The 24,778-nt window shown below is 44.1% G+C and overlaps 2 protein-coding genes across 7 annotated transcripts in view; one reads left to right on the top strand and one right to left on the bottom strand.

Annotated features, from left to right (window-relative positions):
* RALGDS (ral guanine nucleotide dissociation stimulator) overlaps positions 1-8,929 on the top strand; it is a 137,861-nt gene extending 128,932 nt beyond the window's left edge. For 3 of the 6 annotated variants that reach the window (XM_056539397.1, XM_056539399.1, XM_056539393.1), the window contains exons 14-18: positions 1,197-1,292; positions 2,017-2,281; positions 3,545-3,790; positions 4,945-5,059; positions 6,747-8,928. In XM_056539397.1, coding sequence (XP_056395372.1) covers positions 1,197-1,292; positions 2,017-2,281; positions 3,545-3,790; positions 4,945-5,059; positions 6,747-6,922 — 898 coding nt within the window. In that variant the 3' untranslated portion in view covers positions 6,923-8,928. Of the gene's footprint in view, positions 1-1,196; positions 1,293-2,016; positions 2,282-3,544; positions 3,791-4,944; positions 5,060-6,746 lie in introns of all 6 variants that reach the window. The other 3 variants (XM_056539396.1, XM_056539395.1, XM_056539394.1) reach the window with 2 other exon arrangements.
* A 2,457-nt stretch (positions 8,930-11,386) lies between these two features.
* On the bottom strand, positions 11,387-23,685 carry LOC130291426 (bile salt-activated lipase-like). The gene is made up of 11 exons (XM_056540139.1): positions 23,620-23,685; positions 20,416-20,569; positions 19,510-19,632; positions 18,995-19,192; positions 18,756-18,886; positions 16,963-17,070; positions 16,677-16,794; positions 16,081-16,267; positions 14,341-14,544; positions 13,979-14,176; positions 11,387-12,180 (listed from the first exon to the last, which is right to left on the bottom strand). Exons 1-11 carry the CDS (start codon positions 23,683-23,685, stop codon positions 12,006-12,008), a joined length of 1,662 nt encoding a protein of 553 aa, XP_056396114.1. The 3' UTR covers positions 11,387-12,005.
* Between the last annotated feature and the right edge of the window lie 1,093 nt (positions 23,686-24,778).

Below are 24,778 nucleotides of genomic sequence, written 5' to 3'. Positions count from 1 at the left end.
AAACACAGAACCAATTGTTTACATGTAAGATTAACCAATAATAAAGACATCCAATAAATTTGTGGGGAAAAAGGCCGCGATGTTTATTTGAAGAAAATAATAGATAATAATAATAAATATATAATATACAAATATATGGGGTCAGTACTTTCCTCAGGGAGAGGACACCACTTCTGGCAGGAGCCCGCGGAGTGCTATATGGCCTACTTGAATCTCCGTTACACCAGAAGTGGGGACCTCTCCCTGAGGAAAGTACTGACCCCGTTTAAATACATATATATATATATATATATATGTCCACCTGCTATATAAACAGGCGACTAACCCCCTATAAACATCGCAACAACAATTGAAGAAAATAAAGATAAAACAGGAAAATACAATATAAAGGAGGGTCTTGATCCTAAGACTTGAATAACGTTACCAGTCCGTCACCCGCTATATAAAGGGAAAAACCACCAGCAGCACGAGCGCTGCAGCCAATCCTAGAAGGGAGAAAGTAACTACCTGCCGGCCACCCCAGGTATCTGCAGTTAAGGGTTAACTGATAAAATCCCAGATGGCAAATGCAGAAGAATGAAAGGGGGGCAGCAAACATCAGACCAGATGGAATGGTTCATGTTTCCATGCGGCCCCCCCCTTCTGCATTGGTCCTGGGGGTCCTTACATTACATGTGCAGAAACGAAATACAAGCGTTTTACATGCGTACTGTAGCTTAGCTTCTTGCATATTATCAGGATTTATTTTTTACGCTGAAAAAAGAAACATGCATCATAAAAATTGTTGATTTAAAAGAAAATGTTTTCCAGCAGAGTACTCCTTTATGGTAGAGACAGATGAGAAAACTGATCCTTATGTTCTGGGGGGGTGTCTGGCAGTGGCTTATACTTTGCCAAGTGTGTGTGTGTGTGTGTGTGTGGGGGGGGGGGGGAATCAGGAGAGATGGCGGCTTCCTGATTGTTGCTCGGCTGGCTACTATTGGCTACTATTGGCTACTCTTGGCTACTATTGGCTACTATTGGCTACTCTTGGCTACTCTTGGCTACTATTGGCTACTATTGTATGTTGATGGCCAATTGTGAGAATGCTGCCTGAATGCGAGGATTTGGATTGTCCCAGTATAAATTAGTTCTATATAGTTGTAATAATTAATAATAAATAATTAGCATTAATACTTCTGTATCTTGTGCTGCAGCTACAGCCTGTCCTGTGAGATCGAACCTTTATCCGAATCAGCAAGCAACACGTTAAAGGCCAAGAAAAACACTGGGATCATCAAACGCTGGAGCGAGTGAGTATCCCCGGAGCCCGTGCATTAGACACCCAGATGCAGCAATATTTTGGGATCCCTCCCTTTTGTATAGGTTCACACGGCGGACATTCCGCAGACTGCAGGAGCCGGCACAACAAGCCGAGCTGAATTTTCCCACAGTATTCCGCTTAGAAATTCTGCCATGTGAACAGGGCTTAAAGGGGTACTCCAATGAAGAACATTTTTTTTTATATCAACTGGCTCCAAAAAGTTAAACAGATTTGTAAATGACTTCTATAAAAAAAAATATTGTAATCCTTCCAGTACTTATCAGCTGCTGAAGTTGAGTTGTTATTTTCTGTCTGACCACAGTGCTCTCTGGTGACACCTCTGTCTGTTTCAGGAACTGTCCGGAGCAGGAGAGGTTTACTATTTGGATTTGCTCCTACTCTGGACAGTTCCTGAGACAGACAGAGGTGTCAGCAGAGAGCACTGTGGCCAGACAGAAAAGAACAACTCAACTTTCTGTGGAGCATATAGCATCTGATAAGTACTAGAAGGATTAAGATTTTTTAATAGAAGTAATTTACAAATCTGTTTAACTTTCTGGCACCAGTTGATTTGAAAAAAAAAATAGTTTTTTACTGGAGTACCCCTTTAACCTAGCGAAGCTTGTATGTTGTATACTAGAGGGGGAAGTGACTGCCAGACTCTCTGCCGGTCTCCATTAACCATTATATGGGGGGATTCTTGTCTCCTGCAGCCGCCAGCCTCCCAGCTCAGAGCCCTGCGCCAGCGTCAGCTCCCACTCCAAGTCCTTCGATCAGCTGAAAAGCAGCCCCCACCTCTGCGGAAGCGACGCCACAGACTCCGTCAGCGTGACCTCAGCCGGCTCCAGCAGCTCTGACGTGGAGGAGATAAATATCAGCTTCGTGCCGGAGTCCCCGGACTGTCAGGAGAAGAAGGTACGAGAGGAACCGCCCAAAGATCCGCCGGCACAGGCCACAGTACGCTGTGCTCCCCTGGGGGTCAGTCCCTGCTCTCTGTGTGTTTTTGCTGTTTTGGAAAGGATTATAGAAAATTATTGTATCATTCAATAGAAGCGGAAATTACACCCCTACAAAAAAATGGAACTTTCTGCGGGTAGGATGATCTCAAATGGGATTGGCATGATACTACTTAAAGAAGCACTTTCCCCCCCCATATCATGTACACTTGCCATTTGTTTCGTTCAAGCACATCTGCATCCATGCTTTAATTACTGTAACTGGGTCATGTGGTCACCCGTCTGACCCACAGTAAGTGACATTGCTTAATGTGGGAGTGGTCCGTCCTGGGTCAGCTGACTTCCTGTGACCTACAGGATGACATCATCACCTATCAGATTCTTCTGGCTGCTCTCAGACCCCGTCCCTCTATGGATCAGGATATATAGGAGTGACGTACCTTCCCTCCAGCTCTATCTGTATACTGCTGCTATCTCTATGGGATCAGGATATATAGTAGTGATACACCTTAGCAGTTTAGACCCCTTGTTGCTGGAGTTTAGGCAGGGGAGTAGATTGGTCTTATTAGGTAAACTGCAGTGATGAGACTCCACACCCCCTTTCTGTAAAGCCAATTGGGAAATGTAGGCAGCATAAGAAAATCATTTTTGTTCTGAAATAGAATCAGCATGGCTGAAAAACAAACAAACAAACCCCTGCCTGCCACATCAGCTAAAACAGGTAAGCAGAAGAACCTCCACATTATTCTCTAACAATAGCCGATGTAAGGAAAAAAAATAAATAAATGATTATTCCTGAAGTGCTTCTTTAAATGGCAGGTCCAGTCATAGCTGATAACACATAGCTGCTATTGCTGTGTCATCCAGCTTTTCCAAGATCCTGAACAGTAATGCTCAGATTCTCCAAATCAAATTTTTCTGTTTATGGGAAAATCTGGTTGATGACCCCTATGGATATCTGTCATAACATCCATATTGGTAATAACCCAACTTTCCCATGAACAGATACGACCAGAACATTGTTAAAGCAGCTTTCTAGGGGTTTAGTTTCCGGTTTGTATAACGAATCTCCATGTCTTGTCTTTATGTCGATAGCGGATAACGTGACGTCAGCCGTATATTATAAGGTTATAATCGTCTCATCATATCTAGCGCTGGCTGACCGTTAACCCTTTATAATACACACGGCGCAGACGCCGGCTGATTGTCATCCCGTGTGCATTATTATAAATGGCCGCCTTCCCGCTCTTTACCGACATCTGACCTCTCTGTTTTGTGTCTGTAGTTCTGGGAATCCACGTCGCTCTCGTCTCTGGACACGTCGGGCATTGGATCGGGGTCGAGTAGCGCCTCTTCGTCGTCGGTCTCATCCACGCCAGTGTCCGCCTCTCGGACGCACAAGCGATCAGTCTCCGGGATCTCCAGTTACTCGTCTCTGTCTCTTCCTCTTTACAACCAGCAAATAGACGATTGCTGCATCATCCGGGTCAGCCTGGATGTGGACAACGGCAACATGTACAAGAGCATCCTGGTGAGTTACCCACTCCCATATATTTAGCATAAGATTCTTATGTTCTTAAAGGGGTACTCCCGTGGAAAACTTTTTTATTTAAATTAACTGGTGCCAGAAAGTTAAACAGATTTGTAAATCAATTCTATAAAAAAAAATCTTAATCCTTCCAGTACTTTTTAGGGGCTGTATACTAAAGAGAAATCCAAAAAAGAAATGCATTTCCTCTGATGTCACAACCACAGTGCTCTCTGCTGACCTCTGCTGTCCATTTTAGGAACTGTCCAGAGCAGGAGAAAATCCCCATAGCAAACATATGCTGCTCTGGACAGTTCCTAAAATGGACAGCAGAGGTCAGCAGAGAGCACTGTGGTCATGACATCAGAGGAAATGCATTTTCTCTTTAGTATACAGCCCCTAAAAAGTACTGGAACAATTAAGATTTTTTTATAGAAGTGATTTACAAATCTGTTTAACTTTCTGGCACCAGTTGATTTAAAAAAAAAAAAAAAAAAAAAAAGTTTTCCACGGGAGTACCCCTTTAAAGGGGTTATCCAGGAATAAACTTTTTTTTATATATATCAACTGGCTCCAGAAAGTTAAACAGATTTGTAAATTACTTCTATTAAAAAATCTTAATCCTTTCAGTACTTATCAGCTGCTGAAGTTAAGGTTGTTCTTTTCTGTCTGAGTGCTCTCTGATGACACGTGTCTCGGGAACCGCCCAGTTTAGAAGAGGTTTGCTATGGGCATTTGCTTCTAAACTGGGCTGTTCCCGAGACACGTGTCATCAGAGAGCACTTCGACAGAAAAGAACAAGCTTAACTTCAGAAGCTCATAAGTACTGAAAGGATTAAGATTTTTTACTAGAAGTAATTTACAAATCTGTTTAACTTTCTGGAGCCAGTGATATATAAAAAAGTTTTTTCCTGGATAACCCCTTTTAAATCAGTGTTTCCCAACCAGTGCGCCTCCAGCTGATGCAAAACTACAACTCTCAGCATGCCCGGACAGCCTTTGGCTGTCCGGGCATGCTGAGAGTTGCAGTTTTGCAACAGCTGGGGGCATCCTGGTTGGGATACACTGGTATAGACTAAGTTTCCCATAAATTGCTTCCATTGGGATCATCGTCTCCACGTACTGACCCGTCCTATCACATTCCCGTTCATCCGCAGGTAACAAGTCAGGACAAAACTCCTGTAGTGATCCGCAAGGCGATGGCCAAACACAACCTGGACGGGGAGCGGGCAGAGGACTACGAACTTGTTCAGATCATCTCCGAGGAGAGAGGTAATGGCATTTCTACAACGTTTGTTATGGGAACAGGAAATGTGTTACAGATGGGTCGATATATAAATTTTAATTTTTTTTTTTATTTAAAAAAAATGTATAAATATTTTATGAAAAAATAAGAAATATATAGATTTTTTTTCGTTATATCATTTTTTTTATATATATTTTGCGTATTTAAAAAAGTGTGATATATAGAGAAAAATATATAGAGAAAAATATATATTTTATATATTTAAAAAAAATAAAAATATATATATATATATATATATAGTGAATATATATACACAGTAGAATTAATATATATATATATATAATTATATATATATATATATATATATATATATATATATATATAATTAATATATATATTTATATAAATATTTTATGTATTATAAAAAGTGATATAGATAAAAATATATAGAAGAAATTATATATTTCATGTATTTAAAAAGAAATATATAAATAAATTAATCTATATACATCAAACACATAAAATATTATTATACATAGGGGAGGTGATACCATCCTGCAGCCTCACAGGTGATATCAATAGGGCAGTAAGTTACAATATGGGCAATAACTTACAATACCAGTGCGGATCACCCAGCTTTCCCAGAGCTGCAGACAGTAATGAATGCCCTCATGTTGCTGTATAACTATACAGATCCTTCCATTCTGGGAAAGTTGGGTGACCTATATGGCCACTGTTACAGCGCCCCCTTCAGGTTGTCACCCAGCTTTCCTAGAAGGAGATTTAGCTTATTATAAAGGGGGTTTGCCCCACAAAGAACACATTGCCAATATTCAGTATCTTATCATTGGGATGGGGGGGTCCAAAATGACCACAAGAATTGGGGAACAATGTCTCCTGATTTTATTAGCCCAGTAGAATTGAACAACATGCGTGTAGTCCGCTGCTTCATTCAACCGGGGAAGTCGGATGTAGAATTGTTAAGGACCCCTGTTCTTGTGATCAATGGGGGGTCCAAGAGATCATGGTATCCTACATGGTAATGCATAGTTGATTTCTTTCAAAAACAGAACCAACCCTGTCCACAGGTTGTGTGCGGTATTGCAGCTCTGTTCCATTGACTTGAATGAAGCCAAATTGTAATACCTTCCACAACCTGAGGACAGGGGTGGCGCTGTTGTGAGATCCCTGATTAACCTCTTTAAAGGGGTACTCCGGCCTTGAGACATCTTATCCCCTATCCAAAGGATAGGGGATAAGATGTCTCACCGTGGGGGTTCCCGCTGGGGACCCCCGCAATCTTGTATTCGCCACCCACCTGTTTGAGCTGCACGCCGCGGTGCCAGCTCACTAACAGCCAGGTGGTAACCACGGGGCCGGAGTATCGTGACGTCACCCCCCGCTATGCAAGTCTATGGGAGGGGGCCCCCTCCCATAGACTTGCATAGCAGGGGTGGGGGTGACGTCACAGGGGGGCGGAGTTGTGACATCACGATACTCCGGCCCGTGGTCGCCACCCGGCTGTTAGTGAGCTGGCACCGCGGCGTGCAGCTCAAACAGGTGGGTGGCAAATACAAGATTGCGGGGGTCCCGCCGCTGGTGAGACATCTTATCCCCTGTCCTTTGGAGATGTCTCAGGGCCGGAGTACCCCTTTAAAGAATGATTCTGAATATTGGATAATAATAACAATTTCCTGTCTTTTTTTCCTCCAGAGCTGAAGATCCCCGATAACGCGAACGTCTTCTACGCTATGAACTCAGGAGCCAACTATGACTTTATACTGAAAAGACGCGGCTTCTCCAAAGGGGTAAAGATCAAGCACGGATCCAGCTCCACGTTACCACGGATGAAACAGAAAGGACTGAAAATAGCAAAGGGCATCTTCTGATACCCCCCAAAGTCTCACCCACTGGACCCCAAGACAGAGCTTTGGAGGGATCCGAAGGATCAGCACTTTCTCCAGGGAGGGGGGGGACGACTATTACATCCTATGGAATGAGACCCTGGGTGGCGTCGCCCCGATCTCCGGCCTCATGTCTGACAGAACTGTGACAAATGCAAGAGAGAGAGAGAGAGAGAGAGAGAGTGCGGATCCATGAGAGGAGACGGGGCAGCGGATCCATGAGAGGAGACGGGGCAGCGCCTGCCAATGCCGTCAGGACCCAGAATTTGCCTCCATGCCACCGGTGCCTTTATGGGAAGGGGTAAGAAGACCATGTGACCAGCCTGCGCCATCTCCCAGGGTTCCAGTATTAACGCAGGATGAGGACTAAATGAAGTCGACCCAATACTTGGGTTAGGACAAGAATAATCTGTATCTCAATGATGAGAATCGGCGCAGATTCGGAACGGCTATGGGAGAAAGAACCGGCCCGCCGCCATCTTTATCCCCTTAAAGGGACCTTAATGTAAATAACACTCCTTGTGGATAACCACGATTCTCTGCATTTTCTACAAAACAAAAAAAAAAAAGCACTTTGTAAAAAAAAGAGAAAAAACAAAAACTTTTCTGTAACCCATTAAAAAAAAAAAGAAACAACGGAGGCGCCTGCGACGGCCGCCATGTCCACCACTGCAGGGTTCACTACTAAAGCCAGGCTCGACACCGACGCCGCATTCTCCTCGCCATCCACCGGTCCAGCATCTCAAACTGCACCAAAGATCCCAACGCCACAAAAAAAAAAAAAAAAATCATCAACCCCCTGACGGGGCGGAGTCTGTGCCATTAGCTCCTCCCTCTGCAGGGATCGCGCTCTGAACCTGTACAGTCATCTCCTCCTGTAGATAGTCATCCCTCCATGTTATTTCTGTTACATTGAAGGAAAATTGGGGCCAAATTAAGAATTTTCACCGTTTTTTTGAGTTTACCAGCAGCGCCTGTGACGTTGGTCAGAACTGTGGACACTTTTTCGTTTAGTGTAAAAACTGTTTTATTTTTTAGTGTAAAATATTATTATTATTTTTTTTTTATCCTTTTACCTTTTTCATGAATATTTATTGGTTGTAAATAGACGCTGGAGCGGATTATTACTTATTTTTCTTGACACGTTTCTGTTCTTGTACAGATTATGCAGAGTTTTCCGACCTGTGACCTTGCAGTACTACAACTCCCAGCATGCCAGGACAGCTGTTTTTGTCTGCGCATGATGGGTTTCGTAGTTTTGCAAATGGTTGGGAAACGCTGAGGTAAAGGCCTTCAGTTCCTGCAGTGAAGGGGTTACGTTCTTTTGTTGTGATATCACAATCAGGATATGGCTGATGCTGATTGGGCCATGTCAGCGGTGATGTCATCAGACCTGATTTTTTTTTCCGTCATCCCCCCCCCCCCCCAGTGTTTACATTTCGTTAACCCCCCCATTGTGTACGTTTTTTCAGTCTGTACATGACTCTAGGGCAGTGTTCCACAACTAGGTGCCTTTTGGCGGCTGTCTGGGCATGCTGGGAGTTGTAGTTTTCCCAACACGCAGCTTAGAAAACACTGCCCTGGGACAATAGGATTTGCCGTTTACGCAGAGATGAACGCGGTCATAGATCTTCCGGTCGGACCGGACCGGCGCACACATTCCCCCCCCGGCCTTAGTGCTTTTTAACTCTATTTGCACAATCGGGTAAGATTTCTGCATTTTTAGGGTTTTAATTTTTCTTAGTCCAGACCAGTGTTTCCCAACTAGGGTGCCTCCAGCTGTTGCAAAACTACAACTCCTAGCATGCCCGGACAGCCGTTGGCTGTCCGGGCATGCTGGGAGTTGTAGTTTTGCAACAGCTGGAGGCACTCTGGTTGGGAAAGACTTATCTAGACCAATGTGCCCAAACCTGTGGCTGTCCGGTCATGCTGGGAGTTGTAGTCTTGCAACAGCTGGTGGCACCCTCGTTAGGAAACACCGCATTAAACCTTTTTTTTTATTTTTTTTTATGAACTGGTGCCAGAAAGTTAAACAGATTTGTAAATGACTTCTATTAAAAAAAATCTTTACCCTTTCAGTACTTATTAGCAGCTGTATGCTACAGAGGAAATTCTTTTCTTTTTGAATTTCTTTTCTATCTTGTCCACAGTGCTCTCTGCTGACACCTCTGTCCATGTCAGGAACTGTCCAGAGCAGCATAGGTTTGCAATGGGGATTTTCTCCTGCTCTGGGCAGTTCCTGACACGGACAGAGGTGTCAGCAGAGAGCACTGTGGACAAGATAGAAAAGAAATTCAAAAAGAAAAGAATTTCCTCTGTAGCATACAGCTGCTAAAAAGTACTGGAAGGGTAAAGATTTTTTAATAGAATTCATTTACAAATCTGTTTAACTTTCTGGCACCAGTTGATTTAAAAAAAAAATTAAAAAAAAAGTTTTAATAGTGTTTCCTAACCAGGGTGCCTCCAGCTGTTGCAAGATTACAACTCCCAGTATGCACCGACAGCCACAAGTTTGGGCACATTGGTCTAGATAAATGTTTCCACCGGAGTACCCCTTTAAGCACTGTGATTTTCTGTCAGACTGGTGATCACATGACCCAGTTACAGAAATGAAATGCATTGATGCAACGGCATGCTGGGAGTTGTAGTTTTGCAACAGCTGAAGGCACCCTGGTTGGGAAACACTGGTCCAGACTGAGGCTACGAATCCAACATGGCGGCCACAGTCGGTTTGCTGGCAAAAATATCTGGATTAGAATTTATTTTTTTTCCGTGCTGCGTTTACTGCCTGTAGAAAACTAAAATAAAAAACAAATAAAAAAACAAATGACAAGGAGAGGAGCTCGCGGAATTTGCCGCTATCGGACTTCATTCACCTTCCTGAACTGATAAAAAGCCATCATGGAGTCCTGCCGGCGGCGAGTGCTCGGTAGTGCCGGAGTTATGACTCCCTTGTCCCCGCAGTGGCTTTGCCGTGTGGTTTGATGCCTTTTTTTTTGTAATTTATTTTGCCCAGGTTTGCGACTTCCTATGCCCCCCCCCCCCCCCTTGTGTCGCAGAATTTCGCATTTTATAAACCTGAATAGCGGCCTCTGCTGGCAGCAATGGGATGACAGCGCCATTATTCATTCCTATAGGTCAATTGTCGGGAGAATATTTATACCACTGTGCCTCCAGCTGTTGCAAAACTACAACTCCCAGCATGCCCGGACAAACGTTGGCTGTCTCAGTACAGAGCTCACAGCTGTCCGGGCATCCGAGTTGCAGTTTTGCAACAGCTGGAGGCACCCTGGTTGGGGGTCTTGATTATCAGTCCCATAGACAAAGTTTAAACTTCTGCAACCATTGTTTTCATTGCATCTAAAATAGAAAATTGTCGCATTTTATGGACCTTCACTCATTAGAAATCTCCTGTTTTGCGTATCCAGCGCCGATGCTCAGCTATGGAGTAACCACGGCGATGCAGACGAGCTGTAGACCCACAATAGGACAATATTCTTCATTTCTACTTGATTTTCTTCTAAAAACAGCGCCACCCCTCTCCTCAGGTTGTGTGTAGTATTACAATTCGGCTCTATTCGCTTCAACAAAACCGAGCTGCAATACCACACACCACCTGAGAACAGGCGTGGCGCTGTTTTTGGAAAAAATGGGCTCCATTTTCATATTCCCGGACAACCCATTTAGTTTAGATCAGTGTTTCCCAACCAGGGTGCCTCAAGATGTTGCAAAACTACAACTCCCAGCATGCCTGGACAGCCGTTGGCTGTCCAGGCATGCTGGGAGTTGTAGTTTTGCAACATCTGGAGGCACCCTGGTTGGGAAACACAGGTTTAGATGCATCAGACCGATAAACAATGGTTAAAAAAAAAAAAAAGTACCCCCCCCCCCCCCCCTAAAGTGTATCATCCATCTTGTATGCTTATGCAGTCTCCTCCCCTTATCTGAATCCACTACAATACCCAGAATGCACAGCTCTCACTTGCGCCTTAACCTCTTCCAGTCTGGCGTAACGTTTTTAATTTTATAATTTTTTTTTAAACCTGCCAGAGTTTTTGAGGATTCTCACAAGTGCCAATCAGTACAGCAAATGGGGTTGGTAGCTGAAACCGAAAGCCTTCCCTGCAACGTGCATTCTGGGATCTGTAGTGCAGTAAGATCTCGTAGATATAAAGTGCAGAACTGTGACCGAGGTAGGGCAGGGTTTGCCTCCAGCTGTTTGGCAATTGTGCCTCCAGCATGCTGGGAGTTGTAGTTTTCCAATCACTACAGCCGATGGGGTTGGTAGTTGAAACCAAAAGCCTTCCCTGCAACGTGCATTCTGGGATCTGTAGTGCAGTAAGATCTTGTAAATATAAAGTGCAGGACTGTGACCGAGGTAGGGCAGGGTTTGCCTCCAGCTGTTTGGAAAACTACAACTCCCAGAATGCCTGGACAGCAGAGTTGTAGTTTTGCAACAGCTGGAGGCACACTGGTTGGGGATTACATTGGGATTGAGGCAGTTTAAAGGAAATTCGCACTAATTCTACGCCAAACCTTGTGGCGACACTAAAGCGAAGAACCTCTCGCTCCTCCATTTTTTTTTTTCTTTTTATAGTCTACTCCCACGTACAGGATTTTCTGCTGCAGATTTGATGCGCAGGATTTTCTGCCGCAGATTTCAATGTAAACTGAACACGGCTTGAAATCGTGCGCAACAAATCTGCGCCGAATCCTGTACGTGTGAATAGACCCTTATAGTGCAATCTTATCATTTCTGGCCTGCGCGTGTGACTCCGTGTGTCTGTGTGCTACCCGCGCCGGCGAGGTGCGAATGTTTACACCCGTAACCCCGCCCCCCCCGACTGTATGTGTGCGTCATTGTGTTTTGTAACTCGGATTAATGGAGACTGTTCTGAAGTGCGCATTGTACACAAGCAGTGTAAACTAGTCTTTGCAATAAATTTCCGACACTCCAGAAACCATTGTCGTGTTGTCTTCTCTTTCTGGATTACAAAAAATAAAATAAAAAAAATGGCGACACAAGACGCAATTCGGTTTTATTATTATTATTATTCGAGTGCAGCGCTTACAGGTTGGGCAGACTGCGGTAAGTGTTCACCCAGAAGCGGACGTACGGCGAGCGCAGCGCCTGCTTCACGGACTTGTAGGTGACGTCATTGTTGATCTCCAGGTATTGTCCGTACTGGGTGTTGTAGGGGATCCAGGTGGTGGGGACTGCGGAGGGTCCCTGGCTGGGGTCACTGTGGGATCGAACACAGAGGAAAGTCATTAAAGAAGCACTCCGGGAATATATAGTGCAGCTTAGGCTATTATTAAAGAATAATGTAGTGGTTCTTGTGTATACCTTGTGCTTACCTGTTTTCGCCGACATGGCAGGCATGAGTTTTCAGCCTTAGTGATTCTGATTTCAGAACCTAAATGTTTTCCTAATGCTGCCTACATTTCACATGAATCCTCTGGCTTTGCAGAGAGAGGGGTGTGAAGTCTCATCACTGCTAATCACCTGGCTAGACCGCAGCAACCAGAAGCCATTATGTGCAGTGTATATACATTTTCTTAGTCAAAGAGCATTTTTTGTTGGCATGAGGTGAAAGGGATTTGACCTTTTAATCACAACTGAGGAGTCTTAAGATTTGAAGTCGTTTACGTTTTTAAATTTATGGTCATTTGCACAAATACAGGAAATGGCACAATTTTTGCACGATTTTAGGAAAATCAGAGTAAAATTTTTACGTATAAGCACAGCCTCAGGAGAAGTATATAACTACTATACACTGTATATACTGATCCCATAGAGAGAGAGCTGGAGGGGAGGTGTATAACTACTATATATCCTGATCCCATAGAGAGAGCAGCAGTATACAGATAGAGCTGGAGGGGAGGTGTATAACTACTATATATCCTGATCCCATAGAGAGAGCAGCAGTATACAGATAGCGCTGGAGGGGAGGTATATAGCTACTATATATCCTGATCCCATAGAGAGAGCAGCAGTATACAGATAGCGCTGGAGGGGAGGTATATAGCTACTATATATCCTGATCCCATAGAGAGAGCAGCAGTATACAGATAGCGCTGGAGGGGAGGTATATAGCTACTATATATCCTGATCCCATAGAGAGAGCAGCAGTATACAGAGAGAGCTGGAGGGGAGGTGAATAACTACTATATATCCTGATCCCATAGAGATAGCAGCAGCAGTATACAGATAGAGCTGGAGGGGAGGTGTATAGCTACTATATATCCTGATCCCATAGAGATAGCAGCAGTATACAGATAGAGCTGGAGAGGAGGGGAATAACTACTATATATCCTGATCCCATAGGAAATAGCAGCAGCAGTATACAGATAGAGCTGGAGGAGAGGGATCTGATTATATCATCCTGTAGTTCACAGGAAGGCAGCTGACCCAGGACTGACCACTTCATTGACAATTAGGCGCTGTGATTTTCTGTGGGTCAGAATGGTGATCACATGACCCAGTTACAGCAATGAAACACATTGATGCAGCTGTGTTGGAATGAAACATGGCGCTGTAGGACTAGTGATGGTGAGTGTGCGTGATCTGCAGGACCCTCTCACTATACAAGGGAACAAGGCAGTAGACCAGTGTACCTCCAGCTGTTGCAAGTGAAGACAGCATGGGAGTTGTAGTTTTGCTACAGCTGGAGGCACCCTGGTTGGGAAACACTGCAGTTGTCATTGACTTCACAGAGCAATCTCATGCTGCATATTACATCTACAGTTTATCGAGGGCAGTGGTTTCCAACCAGGGTGCCTCCAGCTGTTGCAAAACTACAACTCCCAACATGCCCGGACAGCCGAAGGCTGTCCGGGCATGCTGGGAGTTGTAGTTTTGCAACAGCTGGAGGCATTCTGGTTGGAAAACACTGACCTAGGGACAAGAGTGGTTCTGCTCCTGTAACGATGATGACTGGTAGAAGAGGGCGGGCATGCTGAATCACTGGCATCGATACCAGCTGGGCACCACTGCTGCATCATGACAAGGACTATTCACATACGGGAACTAGAACTTACCCTGTGGCAGCAAAGTTAGTCCAGTAAGAGATCATTGTGGCGGACACGTCCCTGTCCTGGGGTCTATAAGCCAATGTAGAAGTAAATGGCTTAGCGAAGATGTACTGGAGGTCATCGGCGTGGTCAGCGCCCACCCAGCTGGGGTAGATGGGCATACGGGACGGGTGGGAGAACACGTAACTGTAAGTTCTCCCACTTCTGCAAAGAAAACAAATACTGGTGACGACTTTATACATCAACCAATATGGAAAAGTATTTACCTGTCAAAATCTCCAGCAGATGGCGCTGTTATATATCAGAAATTAATAACTGGTGGAAAAAACATAAAACGCAATCGACTTACAGTTAAAAGTGTAATGTACCTGGCATTCATTGAATGAAGAGCAAGAGCCTCCTGCGTGGGCACCAAAAAGATAAAATCCGTCTCTGCATCAATGACCGTTCTCTTTATCTGCTCCTGACTGGGTGCGGAACCCCAGTTTGATGTGTAAAGTTCATAGGCCAAGTCACCTCCTGACCCTCCCTTAGGGAGAGTGAGATCCTGCAACAACTTCTGCACCTCGGCCCTGTATGAATGAAATAGAATGAAGAATATAACTACTATAATACTGCTCCTATATACAAGAATATAACTATTATAATACTGCTCCCTATATACAAGAATATAACTACTATAATACTGCTCCTATATACAAGAATATAACTATTATAATACTGCTCCCTATATACAAGAATATAACTACTATAATACTGCTCCTATATACAAGAATATAACTACTATAATACTGCTCCTATATACAAGAATATAACTACTATAATACTGTTTCCTATACACAAGAATATAACTACTATAATACTTCTCCCATATACAAGAATATAACTACTATAATACTGCCTCCTATATACAAGAATATAACTACTATAATACTGCCTCCTATATACAAGAATATAACTACTATAATACTGCTCCTATATACAAGAATATAACTACTATAATACTGCTCCTATATACAAGAATATAACTACTATAATACTACTCCTATATACAAGAATATAACTACTATAATACTGCTCCTATATACAAGAATATAACTACTATAATACTGCCTCCTATATACAAGAATATAACTACTATAATACTGTTCCTATATACAAGAATATAACTACTATAATACTGCTCCTATATACAAGAATATATCTACTATAATACTGCCCCTATATACAAGAATATAACTACTATAATACGGCTCCTATATACAAGAATATAACTACTATAATACTGCCTCCTATATACAAGAATATAACTACTATAATACTGCTCCTATATACAAGAATATAACTACTATAATACTGTTTCCTATACACAAGAATATAACTACTATAATACTGCCCCCTATATACAAGAATATAACTACTATAATACTGCTCCTATATACAAGAATATAACTACTATAATACTGCTCCTATATATTCTTGTATAACTACTATAATACTGCTCCTATATACAAGAATATAACTACTATAATACTGCTCCTATATACAAGAATATAACTACTATAATACTGCCTCCTATATACAAGAATATAACTACTACAATACTGCTCCTATATACAAGAATATAACTACTATAATACTGCTCCTATATACAAGAATATATCTACTATAATACTGCTCCTATATACAAGAATATAACTACTATAATACTGTCTCCTATATACAAGAATATAACTACTATAATACTGCTCCTATATACAAGAATATAACTACTATAATACTACTCCTATATACAAGAATATAACTACTATAATACTGCTCCTATATACAAGAATATAACTACTATAATACTGCTCCTATATACAAGAATATAACTACTATAATACTGCTCCTATATACAAGAATATAACTACTATAATACTGCTCCTATATACAAGAATATAACTACTATAATACTGCTCCTATATACAAGAATATAACTACTATACTACTGCCTCCTATATACAAGAATATAACTACTATAATACTGCTCCTATATATTAGAATATAACTACTATAATACTGCCCCCTATAGACAACAGTATAACCGCTGTATCTTGAATACCTACACTTGGAGATTATGTAGAGGTTTGTTGATAACCGCCAGGTCGACCCCAGCAAACATATGTGCGTCCATGTTGTTCACACCCGCTAGATAATCCACATCGGCCGCATTGTGGAACAGATTTGCTGGATCATCGGGGATGAAATCTCCATCAATGACTGCAGAGAATCCCAGGTAGTGCACCACCGGGTCTATTGAAAAAGAGAGAGGTCAGTATACCTGACTAAAGAATGGGGGGTCTCACAATCTGTTCTTGGGGTCCCCTGGTTATCTATTTGGAGGTACATACAATTAACCCCCCATAGCTTCTGAATTATCAGATCTTGTGAAATTCCCATTTCTCCTTAAGGTTCTCTGTGTAGATCTCACATTGATTGTGTCTTTCTGCTGCTGGAGACAGAATTCCCCTAACAACAGGCAGTGGGTGATGGAACGCAGGGAAGTACATGTGTTATTGTTTCAGATTGTCAGATTTTTCTGGATTAGTAAATATCAGATTAAAGGAATTTCACAATATTTCTCATTCTCAGGAGGGAGGGGGTTGTCTGTTTGCTAAATCTGCCCCAAAGCGAAGCCGACGTCCTATATATTTGATCTCACATTGAAGGTTGGTGAGATCCAATTTGTAGGCCAGGGTAAGGGTGCGGGGGTCTGTAGCTCTCAAGCAGTTGGCGAGGGCGGTGGTGTCGTCTACAGGACAGCCCACTTTTGAAGCCACCTGTAATACAAAGAATAGTATGTGCCATGACACTAGCTGGCCCCTCCTCCATTTAAGTAAACCACACCCACTTTATATTAAAAAAAATCTAAGACTCTAGTATTGTTTTTTAGCATTATAATCTATCTATAAACGAAATGACAACCAACATGTTTCATGTAGTTCTACCTGTTTAGCCCAGAAGAGGGGGTCCTGCTGAATGGCCCATGGACACAGGGCAACACCGCTCTGGCTGATCGCGCGCTTGATAAGCCCAACGTTGTGAGGACTCAGAGTCTGGAACACAGAACAGATGACAGCAACGTGGTATTATTGCTGGATACATTGTTGCTGATGGAGTTTGTATGTTTTAGAAGAACACACCCAGGACTTCCTTTCCCTTACTTCTCTGGCCAATCACAGCACAGTACCGACTCTTAACTACTATGCCATAATGCTGGAAAAAGTAGAGTGGACTCAACATGCTGCCACAGTACATTACTATAGATGACATGTGGGGGAAGGGAATTATTTATGTAATGAAACAGCAGCTGCATGGAAAGGAACCGATTACATTACACAAGCAGCCCAGCTCTAAGAAGTGACCTGCATCTACTGATGACTATCGCAAAGTAAGAACACAAGTATTTACACAAGGGACAGCTGCCCAGAACTTTATGTGTAGTTAGAAATGAGAGTTAAGCTGTGATTTACCTTTCTTAGCACAGTGTAAATCCTCTGGAAGAGGCACACAGGCTCAGATTGAACAAGTCTCTCTCTCCCCTTTTGCATAGCACTAGCTGAGCCTCACCTCCCACTTCCTGTGTCCTGTCTTGGTGTCTCTCTGCTGCTAGAGACAGAATTCCCCTAACAACAGTCAGTGGACGGCAGATTGTAGGGAAGGGAGACCCCTAGTGACAAAGATTGTAGTGCTTTTTTATGGGGTAAGGAGTCGTTTTGGGTAAATGAAGAGATTTAGAAATGTTAGGAATCACCCTGGCTATCACTTGCAGTACCACATTCTGCCACCAGAGGTAGAACACAATTCCCAAGATGCCAATGCAATAGTTGTTTTCAGCTTTCCAACCACATTGGGGTGTTCAGTGGCCAAAGGCGGCCAGGGGACCCGTGTTCTTTAGATAGGTGCAGATCATAGAGGTGGCACCCACATCTACAGGATAGTTCATTTATGGCACCTCCCAGGTGGGAACACTGTTAATCCTGTTACTTGCAGTACCAAGTTTTCACCACTAGTGGTGGAGCTCACAATCCATAGACAGAAATGCAACAGTGCCCCCTGGTTGAATTTTAAGGGGTTTTCTCACAATTCTTATGTGATCTTTGCCCCGGATGTTTTTGTTTTTTAGCAGCATATAAAATGACTGTTGTCTCAGGCCTTTCCGAGGGTGCAGTGCGGCCCGAGACATTACTAGTCAGGTGTTGAAAGGGAGCCTGTCTGTGCTTCAATGGGTGGAGCGACTGCTGGGTGAGAGGGAGATCATTCTCCACAGGGCTGCAGGGAATTGTAGTTTCATGCACAGCACAGCATGGAAGTCAGCTCAGGTGTGCTGCAATGGGTGGGTTGGCTGATGTCTGGAAGGGAGATAAGTCCCCCCCCCACACACCTAAAAACAAGGGATCCTCTGGATTATAGTTGGTGGGAGGAAACAGAAACAGGAAATAGCCAGTTCACACAAACAAACCAACAGCGTGATGGGGGACACAGGACACGGCCATTTTCCACCAGCACAAGCACAGGTCCTTTGTACCATGTCCATTACTGGCTGACAGGTAATTAATAAAGTCACTGCATGTTGGAGAACCCCTTTAATAATGTAGTGCAGTGGGGTCCAACCTATGGCTGTCCAGCTGTTGCATGCTGGGAGTTGTAGTATTGCAACAGTTGGAGACCACGGTTATGTGACATGCCTTCCCTTAGTAAGATGGTTGTAGCCCTTATTATAGAGGGTTGAGCCGGTTACCTGCAGGGAGACGCTGGCACCTCCGGCCGACTCCCCAAAAATGGTGATGTTATCGGGGTTCCCTCCGAAGGCAGCGATGTTCCTCTTTACCCAGGCGATCGCCATGTGCTGATCCCACAGACCGTAGTTACCTGATCAAGACAGGAGCGAGTACAGACTGTGAGGACTCTAAAAGTTTGGACCCTCCCCGGGGGGGGGCACTTACCTATATTTATCATGATCTACAGACAGAAGCTTACCGGGGGCGTTGGCGTCTCCAGTGCTGAGGAACCCCAGGGGCCCCAAGCGGTAGTTAAAGGTCACCACAATGACGTTGCCGCGGAGCGCCAGCTCTTCTCCGTCATACAGGTAGTTGCCCAAGACGTTGGCGCCCTCTGCTGCGCCGAGGAGGAAGGCGCCACCATAGATCCACACCATGACGGGCAGGTTGGTCGAAACTAAAACACAAGAGGACGGAGAGAAACGTGGATGGAGATGGCGCTGAGCAGCAGGGACTGGGGTGGGGTAGGGGGCTGCTTTATACCAAAAAACAGCGCCACTTTTGTCCTCAGTTTATGTGCGGTATTGCAGCTCGGTTCCATTAAAGTGAATTGAGAATTGAGCCGAGGTGTAATACCACCCACAACCTGAGATCAGGGGTGGCGCTGTTTTTAAAAAAAAATTTAAATTTTAAACCCTGCAGTGGAAACCCTCAGATCGTGACAGATTATGCGGGGGTCGTTGGCAAGAAGTGCTACAATAACATAAAACCCACCTGATTTGTTGGGCTGGGGGACCCAGATATTGAGGTACAGGCAGTCAGTTTCTCCGCGGGTGTCGGTCATGGACAGGGTGAGCTGCAAACAGCGAGGCATGAACTTGGTGGCCTTAAGGGTACCTGGGGGAGAAATGTAAAGGATTTAGATAAACATGGCTGATTTGTTCCATATAACAGCGCCACACTGGTTTTCAGGTTGTGTACGGTATTGCAGCTCAGTTCCATTGAAGTGAATGGTGCCGAGATATAATACCGCACACAGACTGAGGTCAAGTGTTGCATTGTTTTTAAAAGGAGCAAATAAGTTTTTCTACTCCCAACCAGGGTGCCTCCAGCTGTTTCAAAACTACAACTCCCAGCATGCCCGGACAGCCGTTGGCTGTCCTGGCATGCTGGGAGTTGTAGTTTTGCAACAGCTGGAGGTCCACAGTTGGGAGATCACTGCTGTATAATGTTCCTTAGCTGACAGTATCACAGATAATAGGATTAGATACGGCATCTCATCTTTCTGAGGGTCATACTTGTGATCACATGACCCAGTTACAGAAATGAAATGCATTGATGCAACGGCATGCTGGGAGTTGTAGTTTTGCAACAGCTGGAGGCTCCCTGGTCGGGAACCACCGCATTAAGCACTGTGATTTACTGTGGGTCAGACTAGTGATCACATCACCCAGTGACAGAAATGAAATGCAGTGATGCAATGGCTGTCCGGGCATGCTGGGAGTTGTAGTTTTGCAACAGCTGGAGGTCCACAGTTGGGAGACCACTGCTGTATGCTGTTCCTTAGCTGACAGTATCACACATAATAGGATTAGATACGGCATCTCATCCCCAGGTATCACACATGGATCGGATAGCAGTATGTGGGGGGTCTCCGCTCTCTCTGCCCGGAGGACCTACCTGACCATCCTGGGTGTCTTTGTGGTTTCTCGAGGATTCTGGGGGGAGCAGCGAAGGGAATTCCTTGGAAGATGTCTACGAAACTGGGAGAAATGAGGCCGCTGCGCTTACTGGACCCCTCCACGAATCCCCCCTCAGTGTAGACCACCCCGAGCTGGAAGACACAAGAGTCACATGGGTAACATGGGGGTCCGGCTGTCATCTCCCCGGTGAGAGTTACAGGGGGCCCATCATAGAGTTTAGGGGGCCCCCAACTATATACTGTCAGGGGACATGTCATAGAGTATATAGGTAATATTAGGGGGCACCCAGCTATATACTGTCAGGGGACACATCATAGAGTATATAGGTAATATTAGGGGGCACCCAGCTATATACTGTCAGGGGACACATCATAGAGTATATAGGTAATATTAGGGGGCACCCAGCTATATACTGTCAGGGGGCACATCATAGAGTATATAGGTAATATTAGGGGGCACCCAGCTATATACTGTCAGGGGACACATCATAGAGTATATAGGTAATATTAGGGGGCACCCAGCTATATACTGTCAGGGGACACATCATAGAGTATATAGGTAATATTAGGGGGCACCCAGCTATATACTGTCAGGGGACACATCATAGAGTATATAGGTAATATTAGGGGGCACCCAGCTATATACTGTCAGGGGACACATCATAGAGTATATAGGTAATATTAGGGGGCACCCAGCTATATACTGTCAGGGGACACATCATAGAGTATATAGGTAATATTAGGGGGCACCCAGCTATATACTGTCAGGGGGCACATCATAGAGTATATAGGTAATATTAGGGGGCACCCAGCTTTATATAGTCGGGGGGCACATCATAGAGTATATAGGTAATATTAGGGGGCACCCAGCTATATACTGTCAGGGGGCACATCATAGAGTATATAGGTAATATTAGGGGGCACCAGCTATATACTGTCAGGGGACACATCATAGAGTATATAGGTAATATTAGGGGGCACCCAGCTTTATATAGTCGGGGGGCACATCATAGAGTATATAGGTAATATTAGGGGGCACCCAGCTATATACTGTCAGGGGGCACATCATAGAGTATATAGGTAATATTAGGGGGCACCCAGCTATATACTGTCAGGGGGCACATCATAGAGTATATAGGTAATATTAGGGGGCACCCAGCTATATACTGTCAGGGGGCACGTCATAGAGTATACAGGTAATATTAGGGGGCCCCCAGCTATATACTGTCAGGGGGCACATCATAGAGTATATAGGTAATATTAGGGGCACCCAGCTATATACTGTCAGGGGGAACGTCATAGAGTATATAGGTAATATTAGGGGGCACCCAGCTATATACTGTCAGGGGGCACATCATAGAGTATATAGGTAATATTAGGGAGCACCCAGCTATATACTGTCAGGGGGCACATCATAGAGTATATAGGTAATATTAGGGGCACCCAGCTATATACTGTCAGGGGACACATCATAGAGTATATAGGTAATATTAGGGGGCACCCAGCTATATACTGTCAGGGGGCACATCATAGAGTATATAGGTAATATTAGGGGCACCCAGCTATATACTGTCAGGGGGCACATCACAGAGTCTATAGGTAATATTAGGGGGCCCCCAGCTATATACTGTCAGGGGACACATCATAGAGTATATAGGTAATATTAGGGGGCACCAGCTATATACTGTCAGGGGGAACATCATAGAGTATATAGGTAATATTAGGGGGCACCAGCTATATACTGTCAGGGGGAACATCATAGAGTATATAGGTAATATTAGGGGGCACCCAGCTATATACTGTCAGGGGACACATCATAGAGTCTATAGGTAATATTAGGGGGCACCCAGCTATATACTGTCAGGGGGCACATCATAGAGTCTAGGGGGCCCCCAGCTATATACTGTCAGGGGGCACATCATAGAGTATATAGGTAATATTAGGGGGCACCCAGCTATATACTGTCAGGGGGCACATCATAGAGTATATAGGTAATATTAGGGGGCACCCAGCTATATACTGTCAGGGGACACATCATAGAGTATATAGGTAATATTAGGGGGCACCCAGCTATATACTGTCAGGGGGAACATCATAGAGTATATAGGTAATATTAGGGGGCACCCAGCTATATACTGTCAGGGGACACATCATAGAGTATATAGGTAATATTAGGGGGCACCCAGCTATATACTGTCAGGGGACACATCATAGAGTATATAGGTAATATTAGGGGGCACCCAGCTTTATATAGTCGGGGGGCACATCATAGAGTTTAGAGGTAATATTAGGGGGCACCCAGCTATATACTGTCAGGGGACACGTCATAGAGTATATAGGTAATATTAGGGGGCACCCAGCTATATACTGTCAGGGGGAACATCATAGAGTATATAGATAATATTAGGGGCACCCAGCTATATACTGTCAGGGGACACATCATAGAGTATATAGGTAATATTAGGGGGCACCCAGCTATATACTGTCAGGGGACACGTCATAGTGTATATAGGTAATATTAGGGGGCCCCCAGCTATATACTGTCAGGGGGAACATCATAGAGTATATAGATAATATTAGGGGCACCCAGCTATATACTGTCAGGGGACACATCATAGAGTATATAGGTAATATTAGGGGGCACCCAGCTATATACTGTCAGGGGGCACATCACAGAGTCTATAGGTAATATTAGGGAGCACCCAGCTTTATATAGTCGGGGGGCACATCATAGAGTATATAGGTAATATTAGGGGGCACCCAGCTATATACTGTCAGGGGGCACATCATAGAGTATATAGGTAATATTAGGGGGCACCAGCTATATACTGTCAGGGGGCACATCATAGAGTATATAGGTAATATTAGGGGGCACCCAGCTTTATATAGTTGGGGGGTACATCATAGAGTTTAGAGGTAATATTAGGGGGCACCCAGCTATATACTGTCAGGGGGCACATCATAGAGTATATAGGTAATATTAGGGGGCACCCAGCTTTATATAGTTGGGGGGTACATCATAGAGTTTAGAGGTAATGTTGGGGGGAACCCAGCTATATACTGTCAGGGGGCACATCATAGAGTATATAGGTAATATTAGGGAGCACCCAGCTTTATATAGTCGGGGGGCACATCATAGAGTTTAGAGGTAATGTTGGGGGGACCCCCAATCTTTCCCTTACCGTTGCCGCATGGGCAGCCGCCAGGAATCCGGCCAGAGCCAAGGTAACCGCTATCCAAGGAGCCATCTCTGGATCGATCCCAAACACCCGTCCACTCCCGCCCATATATATACACAGCGGTGCGCACCTCTAATCGCTCCCCAGGGTCACCTGAAGGCCCCAGCATGAGAACGAGCAGCTGCTATCACACCGCTTATCTCCCCCCCCAGGGTCGGCGCTGCTTATAAACATATATAACGTTAACTGCTCACCTGCCAATATGATCACGTAAACGCTCAGCAAGCAACGGTGTTCATTTTTATACCTGGAGGCTTTAATATTTCCCATCATTGCGCCCCCTATGTGTAGGCAGAAGACACTGCAACCGCAGCAGCCATCTAGGATCTAATAGAACATCTGTATTGCAACTACATTAAAGTAAAAAGCACAAAGCTGCAATACCACACACAACCTGAGGACAGGGGTGGCGCTGTTCTTTGCTTTTTCTTTTATTACTATACACTGCTGAGGATCCCACACAGTGTTGCGCACACCCTTCCCCCACCCCTTGGGATGCAACACGTTACTACGGTGATTATAGATACGTTTCCATATAAATAAATATCGATATCTTTGTAAACTGATTTTACCCATGTACTGTATTTATGGAATCAAAACAAAAATAAGCCCCACCCACAAATGTTGGGGGTGGGGCTAAATATATATTTATTTATTTTTGCCAAATTTAGATGCACTTGGTGCTGGGGTGCATCTGATATTATTATTGCACTATAATATTCCTCATGTTGCAAAACTACAACTCCCAGCATGCCCGGACAGCCATTGGCTGTCCGGGCATGCTGGGAGTTGTAGTTTTGCAACAGCTGGAGGCCCCCTGGTTGGGAAACACCGCATTAAGCACTGGGATTTTCTGTGGGTCAGACTAATGATCACATGACCCAGTTACAGAAATGAAATGCACTGATGCAACAGCTGTCAGCGCATGCTGGGAGTTGTAGTTTTGCAACAACAAGAGGTTCACAGTTTAGAGACCACTGTCCCTGATATGGCACAGGGGCTTTAGTAGCAATAGCAATGTACAAACAATTACCCAGAATCCCCAGAGAAGCCGTATACGTTTTACTTCACAGTATTATTAATAATAAAGCTGCGGCCTACT

This window comes from Hyla sarda, chromosome 9 (assembly GCF_029499605.1).
Source record: "Hyla sarda isolate aHylSar1 chromosome 9, aHylSar1.hap1, whole genome shotgun sequence".
Classification (NCBI taxonomy): Eukaryota; Metazoa; Chordata; class Amphibia; order Anura; family Hylidae; genus Hyla; species Hyla sarda.
This window is presented reverse-complemented; position numbering and strand designations above follow the sequence as displayed.

Coding starts and splice junctions, on each gene's coding strand:
- LOC130291426 (XM_056540139.1), bottom strand. CDS start 23,685: ATGGCTCCTTGGATAGCGGTTACCTTGGCTCTGGCCGGATTCCTGGCG. Junction 17,071..18,755: donor GTGCCAGCGTCTCCCTGCAG/GTAACCGGCTCA, acceptor TCTGTGTTCCAG/ACTCTGAGTCCTCACAACGT. Junction 14,545..16,080: donor CCTCTACATAATCTCCAAGT/GTAGGTATTCAA, acceptor TCATTCATACAG/GGCCGAGGTGCAGAAGTTGT.